General features: G+C 38.8%; 2 protein-coding genes across 4 annotated transcripts in view; both read right to left on the reverse strand.

Moving 5' to 3' along the window:
* LOC103723615 (preprotein translocase subunit SCY2, chloroplastic) overlaps positions 1-16,364 on the reverse strand; it is a 37,731-nt gene that overhangs the window by 13,600 nt on the left and 7,767 nt on the right. For all 3 annotated transcript variants that reach the window (XM_008814578.4, XM_026800167.2, XM_008814579.4), the window contains exons 4-7: positions 16,072-16,160; positions 11,386-11,465; positions 11,175-11,264; positions 7,348-7,439 (exon numbers count right to left, since the gene is read on the reverse strand). In XM_008814578.4, coding sequence (XP_008812800.2) covers positions 7,348-7,439; positions 11,175-11,264; positions 11,386-11,465; positions 16,072-16,160 — 351 coding nt within the window. The remainder of the gene's footprint in view (positions 1-7,347; positions 7,440-11,174; positions 11,265-11,385; positions 11,466-16,071; positions 16,161-16,364) is intronic.
* Positions 1,709-4,266, reverse strand: LOC120112875. Its single transcript, XM_039132855.1, has 3 exons — positions 2,263-4,266; positions 2,056-2,186; positions 1,709-1,977 (listed from the first exon to the last, which is right to left on the reverse strand). The coding sequence occupies exons 1-3, from the start codon at positions 3,992-3,994 to the stop codon at positions 1,849-1,851; spliced, it is 1,992 nt and encodes a 663-aa protein (XP_038988783.1). The 5' UTR covers positions 3,995-4,266; the 3' UTR covers positions 1,709-1,848.

Here is a 16,364-nt window from a genome sequence, read left to right on the forward strand (position 1 = left end):
ATGTATGCATGTGCACTTATGACTACAGCTTACAAATTTGGAAAGCAAATAGTCACAAGAGACTGTTAGAGATAAAAATTGCCTTGACATCCTGCTACCATAAAGTACATCCTGCGCCATTTAAACTGAAAATTCACATCTTTACCTATGATATACATCCAAAATATCTAAAAACAGAAACCAAGTATTAGGGGATTTTCATCTTTATACCAAGTAAACGCAATGTGTATTATACTAGTAGTTTTAGTTTGCCAAAATGGATGATGCCAAGGTTCGCGGTACCGATCGTACCGACGTACCGGTCGGCTCCGGTATCGGTACGGTACCGTTGCCGAACCGAGCCGAACCGATACCGTACCGATAGGGTACATTTAGCGACCCATCGTCGTTTTTTTTTTTTTTTGGGAGTTTTTTGGATGTTTTTATGTTTAGGTTTAAGGTTAAAACTAGATGATGCAACTTATTACTTCCAAATGATTCAAATAATGAGATGAAGAACATAAAAAAATTTCAAATTAAGATACAATCAATTACATACGTTTAAATCACTCTCGAATATCTAAAATCGGGTCGAATGGCGATGCTTCTCGTCAATATCTGGATCATCAGCATAATATGGAGGCAGATCAACCCATCCCTCTAACCAAGCGGCATTGTAGTCTTGTATGCTCAATCCTCGAGGAATGCGCGTTGAATCATAAGAACTCTCGGATCTCTCGCTGAAGCTCTGGCTCTGAGAGGTGTCTTGATAAGGGGCCCATCCGAATATGCCGGCACTAAAATCCGATCCGTAAGATCCTCCGGGCTGCGCAGGATAGTAGCTACCGGAAGATGACTCTGATGCACCATATCCATAGGCTGGCTGAGGCCGCGGATAATAGGAAGACTCGGAACTTGATACATCAATGGATTCGACTCCATATGGAAGGTCATCTGCAGCTGCATCCTGGCCTCTTGAACGACCTCGAGGAGCTCTTCTTCGATATGCAATGGTATCTGATCGGCCTATATCAGACGGCCTACCGTGGTCCGTATCTTGTGTAGCATGTGTAAACTGAGACTCACCGGTGTATCGAAAACCTCCCTCCGGCTGTGTCTCATAACTAGTACCATACTGTCCTCCACTTCCTCCATGGCTAGTAGATCCATCACCACCAGAATCTTCATCGCTGCTGGTCCAAGTCTCCTCCTCGACACTCTCCATTGGGGCCCTTTCCTTTCCTTTTCTTGTTTGTTGGGATTGACGCCCTCCTGATCGAGTCGACTGGGTAGTAGAGCGTCCTCGTCCTCGTCCTCGCATGAGAGGATCATCTCTCTGAACGGGAGCATCGGACCAGTCATGCGGTGACTGGCTCCCCTCTAGCCACGTCATATCAGCTGTAGGAGTGCGTGGAATGTTGCGCTCAGCCCATTGCTGTGGATCGACCATAGCCTCGGTGGCTATGATACTGGCTGGTCGTCGAGGTGATCCCGGCTCATCAAGCTCGGGCTCCTGCTGCTGGGCCGCAAGCCAGTCGAGCATAGGATTATCATCATCATCTGTAAAAGTTCTATAGATGGGATCTGCATACTTGAGCTCCACTTCCTCTTGAATGCATTTTAGCCTCAACCGTAGATTGTAGTGCACATAAACTAAGTCGTTGAGGCGCTTTTGTGTCAAACGGTTCCTTTGTTTGCTGTGGATGAGGCCGAAGGTGGACCAGTTGCGCTCACAGCCAGTCGAGAAGACCGTTTGGGAGAGAATCCGGATAGCTATCCGCTTAAGATTTTTTGCGGATCCGCCAAAATGAATCCATCATTCAGCTGCAAAAATATTGAAGATAATTACATTTTATATATATGATGGCCTCATAGTTGAAGATAATTCAGATGCAAAAATGTCTTGCAGATTTGTATTGTACCTGGATTCATAGTTGTCTTGCTCACGACAGCTGGTCGCTGTCCAAAGCTGTGGCTACCCTCTCTAAATAATTTGGTCTGTGGAAAGAAGCTTGTTGTAGTATGTCAATAATATAAGATCTGATATATTTACATATGTTACTAAATCATAGTTACCTCTTCTATACATAACGCGGCGACTTCTGGATCAGGCTCCATCTTATAAATAACATTACGCAGAGCATGAAGAAGTTCATCATCCATACCAATTCCACTCTCGTACTGAAACCGGGGATTCAGATAGTATGCTGCACATAGATGACACCATCTTAGTATAACTATACAAATATATCAATCAGTATAATTATCAATATTATCGCTTACCTGCTAGATGCAATTTCCTACCCATTTGGGCTCCCCACCGCCGCTCAATGATGTCGATGTACTCCTGGGCATGGGCTACATCTGCCTCCATGATCTGAGCCTTTGCCTTCTCCATCATGTGATACAAAAAGCCCATCTGGGGATACCTCTCGCTATCCACGGCCCGCAGTACTTCATATAATGGTTTGATAGCCTTGACTATCGCATTGGCCCGCTGCCAGAATGACTGCCTGCTTACCAAGTCTTCCATCCTGCTTCCTTCAGTGCCGGCCTGGGCATATCTACTTTCCTGCCACTCGGGACTAACAAACATCTGACGTAGGGCTCCTTTCTTCTCGATAAGGCTATCAAGTGTAATGTAATTCGTAGCAAACCGTGTGACTCCTGGTCTAAGAATTTCTCCCCCTGCATACCTTCTCATTAATGAAAGAACCCAAGTATGGCTATAAATATACCTGGTGATGCGTTGGGCTATCTCCACCGTATGTTGCACCCTACGGATCTTTCCAATATCCATCAGGATGAGGTCGATGCAATGTGCAGCACATGGGGTCCAGAAAATTTGTAGTCGCCGCTCCATCAAGACCTGCCCGGCCAACTTATATTGCGGTCCGTTATCAGTGACGACATGCACGATATTCTCCTCTCCAATCTGATCAATCACCTCCTCCATAAGTCTGAGGATGTATGAGGCGTTGTGCACCTTATCTGAAGCATCAACTGACTTGTGGAAGAAGGTCTTCGTATCACAGTATGTCAGAAAGTTGATGATGGCCCGCTTTGTCGGACCGGTCCAACCATCACACATCAGAGTGAGCCCATATGTGGGCCACTTGCTTTTATATGAACCAATCCAATTCTCTAGCTCTTCCTTATTATTGTCAAGAAGCTCACCGTAGATGTCCCTCGGACCTGGAGGATCAACACCGGGACCGGCAGTCTGTATGGCAGAAATGGCAGACTTGTAGTATGTATTGTCTGCAGCATTTGCTGGAATGTGGCTGAAGTGGAACCAGGATCCAATAGCTCGCCACATATCCTTCTTCTTCTCCTTCTTCCACATTGTGTCTACTCTTTGCTGCTTCGAATCTCTTCTGGGGAAGGCATGCGGATCTACATCATAGATTGACGCACCTGGTGGAATCCCTCCGGAAGACTTCTTTCGGCTACCAAAACCACCCAGGATAGATGCAATCCGGCTACGTCCTCTGCCCTCGCCCTCCCTGACTGATGTTGTCCTTTGAAACTCTGGATCTTGTCTGCTTCCACCAGAACCGGCGCCCGACTCAAAAAACGAAGGCCCAAATCGAGCCCGATGCCTCGCCACCTCCTCCTGCTGCCATCGATCATCCAGACTCGCCCGCATGGCAGCCTGGATCTGTGCCTCCTCCTCATCTGGACCCTCGGCCTCCTGTGACTCCATCAAGTGATAGGAAGGTGCTTCTGCAGCTTGGCGTTCCACCTCCGCTTTCTGCTTGGCAGCCCTCTCCTTGGTTGCTTTGATCTCAGCGAGGTTTTTCCTCATCAGCTGACGGATGGTCGGTGGGCACTCCGAGCATGCAGATATCTCACGAGAATTACCGGCTAAGTGCTGCTTTAATCTGGTTACTCCTCCTTCTTTGAAGCACTTGTGGCAATAATTGCACTGAAACTGGTGACGTTCACCGAGCATCTTCCCATGCTCCCAGCCAATATTACGCTCTTGGGGTTGCCCTCTCCTTGATGGCTCCATTCCTACGACCACATTAATTTTTTTCAATTTTTATTTTTTTGTAATGAAAAATTAATTTTTAAATTTATTAATTAAATTATAAATTATATAAATTCTGTAAAAAAACAGTTCATGTCATTGAATCATTGAATCATTTCCTAATTTTTGGCAATTAAATTAAATTATATATCAACAACATATAAAAATTTCAAAACGAAATGGAATCATTGAATCATTTCCTAATTTTTGGCAATTTTTGACTTAATTTTTTTAAGCAATTTAAATGAAATATTAAAAAAACAATGTAGGGGAATTTTACCTTATTTTGTTTTTGCTGGATTTTTCTTCAAGAAAAACGACGCTCCCTTTCTAATTTTTTTTCATGCCTTTGTCTTTTCCTTTCTCTTCTTTTCCTCCTCCTTTCTCTTTGCCTTTCCTTCACTTAAGCTGATGCACTTGTGGCTTCAGCCTTCAGCATTCGGTTGGCTTTTATAGCCAACCGTTGGGTCACTGTGGCACTTTGAAAAGTGCCACTGTGAGCCACAGCGCGGCACTTTCGAAGTGCCGCGCGAAGTGCCGCACAAAGCGGCACTTTCGGTCGCATTGCCTCACAAAGCGGCAATTTAAACCTCTCGCTTTCAAAGTGCCGCATAAAACGGCACTTTGAAAGCTCAAAGTGCCGCACAAAACGGCACTTTGAAAGTGCCACAGTGGCACTTTCAAAGTGCCTCTGCCAGAGGCACTTTGAACCAGCGCTGTGGCACTATCATAGTGCCACAGCGCTGGCACCTCATTGCCAGCACCGAACCGGTTCGCACCGGTTCGATCATGTACCGGTGCGAACCGAGCGGTTCGCACCGGTATGGTGCTCGAAACCATCGGTTCCGACCCAACACACTGGAACCGGACCGGTTCCAGTCGGTACCGGTCCGGTTCGGGCTGAACCGACCGGTACAGGTCGGTTCAGCAGACCCTGGATGATGCCGTATAATTGAAAATTTGCTTAGTTAATTATAAGTAGCATATATGAAACTGCATACAAACCAAAAAAAAGGAAAAAGCTGGTTCCTATAGTTCTAACTATGAATTAAATTAAACAATATAAATCAAGAATGAAAGTTGTTCTTTTGAGACCCCTTAACACGTTGACGAGTAGTACAAAACATTTGATTTTTTGTACTAAGGTGTTATAGATGTTGAGATGCACAATGGCGAGATATTGGTCAGGTATATGTCACTATAAGAGCCCACCATGAACTATGCAACATTAGAAATTGGACTTGCAAACTCATTTAATAGCAGCCAAGTGCATGGGCATCTGCTGACTATCAACAAAGAGTGGTCATCTAATTTATAAGAAGATGTATGACATTATAGTCATTTTGAACAAGACATTGTACATGTGACCTGGCCCCATTCTTGCAGATAAGCCGTTCTACGGTTCTACCATTTTTTTATGTAAAACAGGATGTAAGATAATGTAATAGGTTCAGCCCAGTTGGTCTTCTGTTTTTTATGATTCAGTTGTGTACCTACCATCAGACTTGGGACGAATACTAGACATCAAAGTCATTATACTCATGTTTGCTACCACTCAAATTTCTCAATTTCATATTTTAATGAGTATGCTGTCCCTTTTGATTGCTACACTGATAATTATAGAGTTCTTGAGGTAATCAATCAACTGCATATAAATTAACAGATCTTGTCTATGTACTCACACCATTCAGTCTAGTGGAGTTGACTGCTGATACCCTGTTTATAATCTCATTCCTCTAAAATTGCAATTCTTCATTTTCATTGTGTTCCTACAATTTTGGTTTCATTTAAACAAATTCTATAACAAGATACCAATTTGAAGACAACCATGAGTGGGTTCTAGGCCTTGGTTCGTTTCCTTGAAGGTATGGCTTTCAACTGCAATGCAAACTTGAAGTCCCAAAACTACTACCAAAGCTAATCAGAAGGACCAAACATTTAAAAACTAGCAAGACAGTATGGTACTGCTAGTACTTATTTGACATGAAGCAGGCATCAGTATGTGTGTCAGGAACACCGAAACCATCCATACCGATATCGGTCATACTGGTTCATACCAATGTGTACCGATGATACCATACTGACTTTGTACCAGTCAATATCGATAATTTTTCACCATTTTGATGCTGTCAGCATTGATATGTATCTTCAGTGACAGTATCTTACTGTTCCAATAAAAAACGGTATAGAGTTTGAAGTTTGAACCATTATATCAAACCTTAAAAGGAGATCCTCAAATGCCAATTCGATGCAGTCTAAATGCCAAGGAAGGCAGGACAAAAAATTGTAACAGTCAAAGCATCACTATGTATGTAGATCTGGGAATCATTATCTAGAACAATATGTATCAAAATTAAACAAAGAGCTACAAGGAATCGTTCACAATTACTGTAAACATAGGTTGGCATTAAATTGGTTAAAAGAGAGGTTTTAAATCCCGATGGGACAAGGGGCGTTCTGACTGTCCCGTCCTATTCCTGTGAGAAAACAAGACCAGGATGAGGTTAGGATTCCAAAACTCATCCATGCAAGGAGAGAAGAAGAAAGAGGAAAGAAAGAACGAAGAAGAAAAAAGAAAAAAGAAAGGAAGGGACAAGAGAAAAAAGAGAAAGAAAGCAGGCAGAAGAAAAATAAAGAGAAGGAGAGAGAAGAAAAAAAGAAAGAAAGAAAGAAAGGAAAGAAGGGGAGGGAGAAAGAGGATATCTACGACTAAAGGACACCACAGCATGGGCCTTTTTGAAATTGACCATAAGCTGATCATAGTGATTGTGATTGGATCATTGTTACTGGACCCTTGGACTGGCAAGCATGCTAGGGCTTAACCAGGAAGAAAAAATAATTTTAGCACATCAGATACAGAAAGAAAAAAGTCCTTTGGAAAAAATATACAGCTATTTATTTGAGAATAAAGTTTCAACCTTTTGTCAACAATGAAATCACATCAATTTTAGCCGGAAAACAATGTTCGAGGAACAAATGGGAATGCAGGTGAATAATCCACAAAATAGGAATCATGGTCATTTCTTAATTATGATCAAACTGCAAAAAATGAAGACTGACCTCTAAAATCCAAAACTACTTAAAATAAATAGAGCTACTATGAAGATAATTTTAAAATCAATAGAACTACTAAGAAGATAATTCTTAGGTACTGCAAAAGTACAAAGGGTATCCATAAATTGAATGATACAGTTCGATGGTGAGAAAAGGTCAAAGGGCATGATTAGTCAAAAAAGAAAGAATCAACAGCACAAATTGACCAGAAGGAAGTGAAAAATGCAAGTCTGCCTACAGAGTAAGGCATAAGAGTATGAAAATGTTTGATAAAAAAGTACCAAATCCAGATTCTGATATTGTATCGCAGATCCATGTCATAGACATTGCACCAAAAACCAACAAGAAGCATGTCACAACAACATGTTTGAATCTGAAAAAAAAAAGAGAACAACTTATTGATAACAGAACTTTAAAAAAAAAAAATCAACGAAATATATTTTTTCCATATAAACTGAATATTTAGTATAACTTAGCTGGAAAAATTAGTGACAGCATTTATTGAATTATGAAAGCAAGCACAAATAAGCATACAAACAAAACAAATAGCAATTAAAGAAGAAAATAGATAAGGCCCAAGAAACATAAACACAGATAAAACCAAAGGCATGACCTATAATTTAGCAAAATATAACAAGATCTACATGGGGAACTTCAACCTCCACTCCCTCTATGGCGAAACCACATTATTATATTCTTGGGAAGTATAAAATCTGGATATATTTCTAATAATATGAACTTCTAGTCAAATCCCTGACTCACTCTTTATTTACCATTTTTCATTGGAAATTAATGGTAAATAAGTTGCATTGCCAAAAGATAGCTCGCATAACCTAAATTTTAGAAAAATATAACAAGATCTTCACTGGGAACTTCAACCTCACTCCCCTCTATGATGAAAACACATTATGTATATTCTTGTGAAGCACAGAATCTGGAAACATTTCTAATAATATGAACTTCTTGTCAAGTCCCTGACTCGCTCTTTATTTACCATTTGTTAATGGAAATTAGAGTTCAATAAGTTGCATTGCCAAAGGTAGCTTCAAGCGTCCTCATTTATCTTTTACGGATTAATCAGGACGGAGAGGAGACGCCTTTTTAGGACAATTGACTACACTTAACTGTTAGGACTCAGACATCTTTTAATATTTACTTTCCATATGCTCTTCAATGTAGTGAAAGATGGGAAGCTATCGATGTTTTGCTTGAAAATAAGTTGTCCATAAGAAGTTAAACATTTAAGATAAGATAGTGCTAGATACTTTCTTTAAGATGAAAAACAAAACAGATTAAGTCTGTGCTCACAAATAGCAAATTTACTTGTAAAGTGGGAAACTCGTTAAATGGCTCTTATTTATCAACAAAAGAGAGTGAACTAGTGAAAACAAGGTGATTTGGTATCAGCAAAAGGAACTGATTAAGGGAGGTTGGAATTACTTATAACATTGCAAAAAGCAAGTAATATTATGGGCAAAGTTACTGGGAGAGAAGAAAATGTATGCATCCAAGCCATCTTATATTCAGAAATGGTCACTCTATGGATCCAAGCCATAGAGTATGCATCCAAGCCATCTTATATTCAGAAATGGTCACTCTATGGACTTCCCCTTACAAATTAGACTCATGTTAAAGATCGAAGGGAAAAGGAAATTTATGGCTGACACTAGTGAATGCTTACCAAGATCCGTATAACAATTGGCTTTGAACATAATGCCTTTGGTTGCTAAGAAATTAAGAATTATGAGAGCAAAAGAGAGCCTAGAGACACTACTAACCACATTTCTTTCTAGTTGATGATTTTTGTTTGTAAGGTTCACACATATTGTTATATAAAACAAAATGTAACCATAAACAAGAAGTCAGCTTGCATTTTTTAGGGTCACCTTTATGGTTCCTACTTAACCATTTACCGTGGCACAAAGTTTACTCCTCCAAGCATGCCATAAAATCTTTTGTTATCAAAGTAACAATGTAGTAAAATAATGGAAACAGGTTGTTTATCACATGTCTGTTGATTGCAAATACGTAACAGATCATCCCACACATATAAAAGAATATTTCAAAAAATTGAGCCTTCAAAAGGTGAAACCTTAGGTTAAGAAATCCTTAAGGAAATCCCCTTAAGATTGCTCTGTGGTTCCCACACCACCACTAGGGCCAAAAAAAAGACCTAGAGAATGATCAATCAGTGTAAGGCCTTTAAGCACAAAAGAACTTTTAAATTACAGTCATTCCATCTTAGCATATATGTGAATGGTACCATTTGAAATACACATATTTTGACCATTCAACCTAAATATGACATGCCTCTTAATGGTTTCATCCCATGCAATACATGCCGAAACCATCTTAACCAGTTTTCCCTCACTTGATCCTAATTGATCTACTCAATTTGCTTTCAACAATTCCAGTTCAACATTCTTGTCCCAGCTCATCAATCCTTCTCATTAAGTTATTAACTAATATTTTTTGTAACAAAGTTGGTCTTCACTTCTTCAAATTTTCATCCGACCTACTTTAACTTTGCCATAAGACATTAAATCTACTTCTCTCCATCCATTTACATAATAAAACCAAAATATTGTCAAATAAATTGTTAAGGGAAATCATTTGTCCCTTCATGCTAAATGCATCCTTTTGTTAAGGCACAATTTGCGGTTTAAGAGCTCCATGGTTTTTGACAATGTGAAAGTTAGACTTGAAAAAGGAGGCAGGAATTACTCAAGTTCTAATCTTGCAAAAGCAAAGTTTCAAATATAAATTAGAACTCAGATTATTGGCAAAGCTCAGCAGAAGTTATCCAGCCATAAATATAAACCAAGGCAGATCTGACAAAGAAAATAAGCAAATTTGTTTATGAACCCCCATTATTTTATGCAAGGAGAACTAAACATTTATATCTAAGATAATCAAATCAAAGCCCCACTAATCCTATCTAATCAGATCAGAGTTGCATTTGCCTAATATAAGGCTTCCCGTGCTCAATCAGAGTAGCATCAGTTATCACATAAGGATACTCCAAAATTGCATAAGTAGGAGAACTGTAGAGGTTTCTGAGGTAAGTGAGAAGTCACAACAAAGCAACAGCAGAATCACACCACGAAGAACACTCTCAAAGAGCATTCAACTCAAATAATTGAAAAGTTATTTAACAAATTGACTCCTAAAAATCAATTTGTAAGCTCTAGAGCCTTCCTGATGACTTAGGACTTACGGGCCTTAAATTTCCTGACAAAATAGAAGATGATGAAACAAACAGTGATTCGGCCAAAAACATCATATATGTGGATGAATATTAGCCCTTCTAATAAACAGCCATATCTCCTCCGATCTGATCTCCAATTTGCTCAACTTTCAAGCCACTCAGGAGCACAAGTAAGCTAGCTCATGGCTATATGATTACCAACTTTCATACACATCCAACAAATGATACTAAAAAATTACATAATAAAGGAAACTGACTCCAAATACATGGCACAAGTATGGTTAAAATTTCTACCATGATTTAGAGTTAGCTTACCTATAGCTGCTATGTAAAAATCATGATCCCCAAACTTCACTTATTAGCTCATTTGCATTCTAAAAATTGTGAAGCAAAATCCAGTTGCTACCCAATCTATTGACCTGATGACAAGCTTTGAGAGACAATGACAATTTAAAATCAAAAATCCACATCATCACCCAATTTGACACAATCAAGAATTTGGACCAGATACATACCATGGCTTTAAATACCGATACAGAACCCCCTATTATTTTTTCCCTTAGCACAGTACAGTATTAGTGCAATGCCACAGTCCGTAATAAAATTGAAAGTGTCAAAACAAATGAAAATTGTTCATATTGGCTAGAACAGTCAATACGCATCAATATGCATAAATATGGAATGGCATGGCTGGCAGTACCAATATGGGTGGTTTCAGCATCCCACCAGTCATATTGGTGTAAATTTCACATCAGCATGGTACGATACCAACGGTAACATCCTGTTAAAGCGGTTTTTGAATCCATGATACATACTATAGTGTGGAAGTGAGAAAGACTTATCCCAATATACCATGTGAGCATAATAAAAAATTTCAATCATGAGTTTAACTCATCTTACCTGTGGCTAGCAGCATATATCGAATATTGAAGTGAATAACAAGAGACAGTAATAGCCCCTAGTATTGCAAAGCCCAATGAGGCCCACCATCTGATAGTCAAATCACAAAAGTTTACATTTTTCAGTCATGGCATGTCAAACAAACAACAATGTAGTGTCATTTACAGAATAAGAATTAGTCTCACTGATCGAGATGAATGACTACACACACATATAGCCTTTAATCTTCTCATGGCCATCCAAACCTTCTTTCCGTAGCTTTATTAGAGAAGGAACAATGTGGCAAAGAACCTGCACAAGATCAATGAGTTCTAACATTTGATATTAACAAAAGAAACATCACAAGCACCAAGTTTATTAGCAGGAATTAGCAGGAAACTTTTTACGGGCCAAATATCAAGTGATAGATCTAGGAAGTTTTGAGTGATTACCAGAGCATGATGAACCTTACATCAAAGTTAAGTTGTGTAAATCTAGAAAGCATCTATTGACATCTTTAAATTAATAACTAGCATATGGAAGTGGTGGATTTTCAAGTTTCAACTAATAGTCAAATCACTGAAAATCTCTTCATGGATAGCCCCAGAAAGAATTCAAACTATAGCTAACAAAGTAAATTCATGAACTGCTCTACAATCCTTTATCAGTCTCAAAGGGCCAAAGCAAGGATTTAGGTGCTGGTTTGTACCAGTACATGTGACTGGCACATGCTGTGTTGGGCCATGCCAACACTAGCAGGGAGTTGATATTGAGAATCACGCAAACCGTGCAGTATCATTTTGTATTGCCCCATATTGAACCAAGCAAATGACTTCTTATACTTCTTATTTCCATTTATTTTAAATAAGGAAGTACCCTACATTTGGGTCTAAATAAAATTAGTCTAAAATTCAAATTTCATCAAAAGAAAAAGGTACACTTTGCAACCCAAGAGTAGATTTTTAGCTTGGTTCCAAACAGTGACTTTCAAATACTAGAGAATTTCTCAAATCTTGGAAGCTCATAAATTTAGTCCATCCAAAATTGCCAAAACCAGAAGGTCTAGAAGGAAAGTTTTATATCTTAGTCTTCAGTATTTTTCATTAAATGTGACAATGAGTAGCATGAGCCACTACATGCTTATCTTAGTCCTTAGAAATTTTTCATCCAAACTTTATGAATTATGGTAGTTCTAATGCTTTGTTAGGATTCATATTAACTTAAATGACACATTTTACAGTATTCAACACACATACAGGCCTCTATCTTGATTGTATGACTCCCATATTAGCATATAACAAGCAGCCCTTGGTACTGACATTCAGTTCAAGGGGTGTATCAAGTATTAGTTCCCTTCTAGCATGATGTCATATGATCGATAGGACTAGTACGGTCTGGTACTTAAATCCCTGTACCTTTTTAACCATTGTTTTCATGTAGGAAACAACCCTTAACAACATTTGAAAGAAGTTTGCAATAAGGATTTAAGACCCAGCAGCACTGGGCTTAGTTTGGTCTCCGGACGGTACAGTATCACAATGCTCCTGTCCTAGATCGATGGAATCCCGATGCTTTACAGGATGCCTCCAAACCCCCCCCCCCCCCTTTTTGGTTTTTCTTATTTCATATTTTTTTGGTTTTTCTTATTTCATATTTTTTTTGGTTTTAATGGTTTTTAAAATATTTTTGGAGCCTCTTAAATATGTATGGCACCGAGACACCCCTTCATGTAGGTTTTTTTAATTTTTCTAAAACTTTTAAGCACTCCCCCTTCCTCTCCTACGTAAGCTCCCTTCCCATGACTGACCCAACAAGACAAAAGAGCCAACGATGTTATGACCTAGAACATGGCTCTGCCACGTCCTGATTATGATTTTCAACAATTATAGTCAATCAATGGCATGAATTCAATTCAATTAATTGGTGTGGAAGGACATAATTTTTATTTCCAACCTCACGTCATGTAATCATAAATAATTGGCTATTTGATCATACAAAGAAGCCTATCAAAAAGTCCTTTAAATAGTGCTCCAAATCAATGAAATAAAACCACCTTCCCTCTTTACACGAAAAGAGGGATGCACGTCACTATTTCACGCACAAAACGGAAGCAACACCTATGTCCATGCATAAATAAGCCCCTAGACCATGGTTTGCCGAACCGGGCTGAACAGCCCAATTCAAACCGTACCGAGCAACCTGGCGCTGGAGCAGGTCAATTCAGCGGTGGGAGTCGGAACCGGGCCCGAACCGTTCAGAACTGGTCTAAACCAGCCGGCTCGCACCAGTTCGAACTGGTCCAAATCGGTTCTCTCTTTCTCTCTTTTTCATTGTTGGAAAGGCTTTCGTTCAAGTTTTCTTCAAACCCCCCTCCCGCCAAACAATGCGACGATTCAAGACGATTCGAGGATCCAACCCAAAATAAGGTATGCTTCCCCTCCCCTACCTCATTTTCTTCTTTTTTTTTCAACGCCAAAAAATGCCTTGGAATTTCCAAAATAAAGAAAGATCGTGCCCATTTTTTTTAAATTTTGGCATGATTTCTTGATACATTGTAGATCTAGGAATGATCTACAGTCGTATTATCAGTCAGATGATAGCCCTCAAAAACAGAGCTTCAGTGAGAGATCCAAGAATGGATATAACCTAGAGCACGTTCCTTATGGGATGAGCGTACAAGACTATAACGCCGCTTGGATAGAGGGGCGGGCTGATGTGCCTCCTGATTATGCTAATGATCCGGATATCTACAAGAGGCATCGTCACTCGATGAAATTTTAGATATCAGTATGTGTGTTATACTTTAAACATATATAATTGATTATATAATTTTATATTTTGTATCTCACTAATTGATTTTAGAATATTTCATATTGCTTCTTGTAGCATACAACACTTCACTAATCATTTTATGTTTTGCATCACTTTATAACAACAAGATACATCATTTAGGTTGTATCGGAATTATAGAAACATCAAAAAACATCAAATTATACTTAAAATCATTGAAAACTTGAAAAAAATTGATTACCAAACCTAAAAAGCATTGTGAAAAAAAATGGCACACTAGTTCGGAACCGGTACGCCTCTACATACCGTGTGTCGGTACCATACTGAACCGGCCGCCAACCGGTATGGGTCCCAGTACCGGTTCAGCGATCCTTGCCCTGGACCCTATTTTATTTGGATCGATGGATCAGACAATCCACAATTAGGATCACACAATCCAAAATTAGATGGTCCGATCTTTCGCAAACTCAGACCTATGATCTGATCCACATCGATTTATGGTCTGTATAACTGGGATCATGGATCACATGATCCTAACAACACAAATACTAGAGGACATGTCGGTACCATTGGGATGGGAATTTTTGTGTGATACCCAATGTAAAATTACAACACATACAACACAACGAAATCTTTAGCTTTAGAAATGAAAATTGAATTTAAAGTAATTTTAAAAAAAAGTTGTTATGCCTACATCAAGTTGGCACATGCCAAAGTTTCAACACTGACATTTTATTATGCATAGTATTATAGACTTTCTGAGGCCCCATTTGGTTCCCCAATAACATGAATAAACCTGAATAAAGTCCACTTTTTCCACTTTATTCAGATCTATTCAATCGAATAAGCTTTTTTTGCCTCTTTAACAAAGAAACAATAATTAGGGGTACTTTAGGGGTTTTAGAAAAATTGAAAAAGCATCTTTTTGGTACTTTTTAGTTTTAACCAGCTCATCTTTCTCTCCTTGTTGCCTACTTATCACTTCATGGTTCCATGCAAGGCGAAGAAGTCTGCATGCGCACCTCTAACCGATGGATTCACTATGCACTGTTATTTCTTTTCTTTATGTTTCATTCTGCTCCACCACAAATTTGTTATTTTTCCTGTTATTATTTTGTAGCTTTTGATTTCCCCTTTATGAGGCTATTTCACCTTTTCTCATTCTTGCATGCATGTCCTCGTTGACCTAGCCTATACCCATCTAGTCTAGATTCCTCTTCCTTATATATGTATGGATTGTAAGTTGCACCCAATTATCATGTGCAGCATTGATGATTTATCATACGTTTTAAGGCCAAATCGTTAGACTATCTAGTGCATGAATATCTACACCCTCTAGGCAGTTACCACAGTTGCAATTTGAATTAATTTTCTCTCCAAGTGTATACTTTTGGGGACTTCTGATCATCCGAACGCTAGAAAGCTATCTTTCTAATTTTTGAGGCTCCCAATTTCTCCAACAATAAATAGGAGGGTGCCTGCACTCCCTAGGCACATCACCTTTTCATGATCTTCAGAACATGTTTCACAATTTATAGTACTGAACTACTGATTGCTCTTACATTTTATGAAAAATGATGAAAAGCTTCACCTCAAACATGTACACCATCCATAATCAATTTAACTCACAGGAAACAAAGAAACTAGACAAATATGAGTTAGTGGTCGTAAACTGCAGCTTTAGATGAAGTGAGTATAACATCAAAGACAAGTGTCTTCCTTTCCAGTCATACAAATTTCTAATCTATTGATGTCAAATCTTCAATCCAGCTTCCAAAATCTTTTTTTTTTTCTGAAGCGGATGTATCATACATGTCGGGTACGAATACACCCAAAATACAAAATCTTTCATGAGACGGTGGGAGGCCAAGACATTTGAGGTTAACACTTCTAGCAATATATCACAAGGTGACATAACTATAAGACATTCTAAGTGTTCATTAAAATCAAAATGAAGATAGTTTGATGGAAAACAATTTTAGGAGCAACAAAATTCTGAATTCATCCTAATTTGATGGAACATTTTTCTCCTTTGTTAAAAATAATTAGGGTATCATCAAAGCACAATAACATTATCTTCGGTAATGACAATAAATAAAAAAACTGCAAAAAGGGTGAGAATACAAACCTGCATAAGTATTGATGCTGCAATTTGATGGCTGATACCAAGCTGGAATAGTGATAGCTTCAGCTCAGCTGTTAAATCACCAAGGTTATCTGTGCAAGATGCAGCATAATAACTGAGTATTGTTCATTTACAGCCCAACAGTTTATATAGTCAAAAAGTCATGTAAATCAGGATAGGGAGGCCAAGACCAACAAGCCACCCCTTGACACTTTTGCATCTAAAGATCTGATGCATCAGTTTAAACATGTTGAAATATCTTAAACCATTTAAGAAATTCTTTGAAATCAGTAAAC

Source organism: Phoenix dactylifera, chromosome 13 (genome assembly GCF_009389715.1).
Source record: "Phoenix dactylifera cultivar Barhee BC4 chromosome 13, palm_55x_up_171113_PBpolish2nd_filt_p, whole genome shotgun sequence".
Lineage (NCBI taxonomy): Eukaryota > Viridiplantae > Streptophyta > Magnoliopsida > Arecales > Arecaceae > Phoenix > Phoenix dactylifera.

What these genes read in the sequence shown, in the direction of transcription:
- LOC120112875 (XM_039132855.1), bottom strand. Translation starts at nt 3,994, where the DNA reads ATGGAGCCATCAAGGAGAGGGCAACCCCAAGAGCGTAATATTGGCTGG. An exon ending in TAGGAAATTGCATCTAGCAG is followed by an intron (nt 2,187 to 2,262) that starts GTAAGCGATAAT and finishes ATCTATGTGCAG; the next exon opens with CATACTATCTGAATCCCCGG. An exon ending in CCGCGTTATGTATAGAAGAG is followed by an intron (nt 1,978 to 2,055) that starts GTAACTATGATT and finishes TTCTTTCCACAG; the next exon opens with ACCAAATTATTTAGAGAGGG.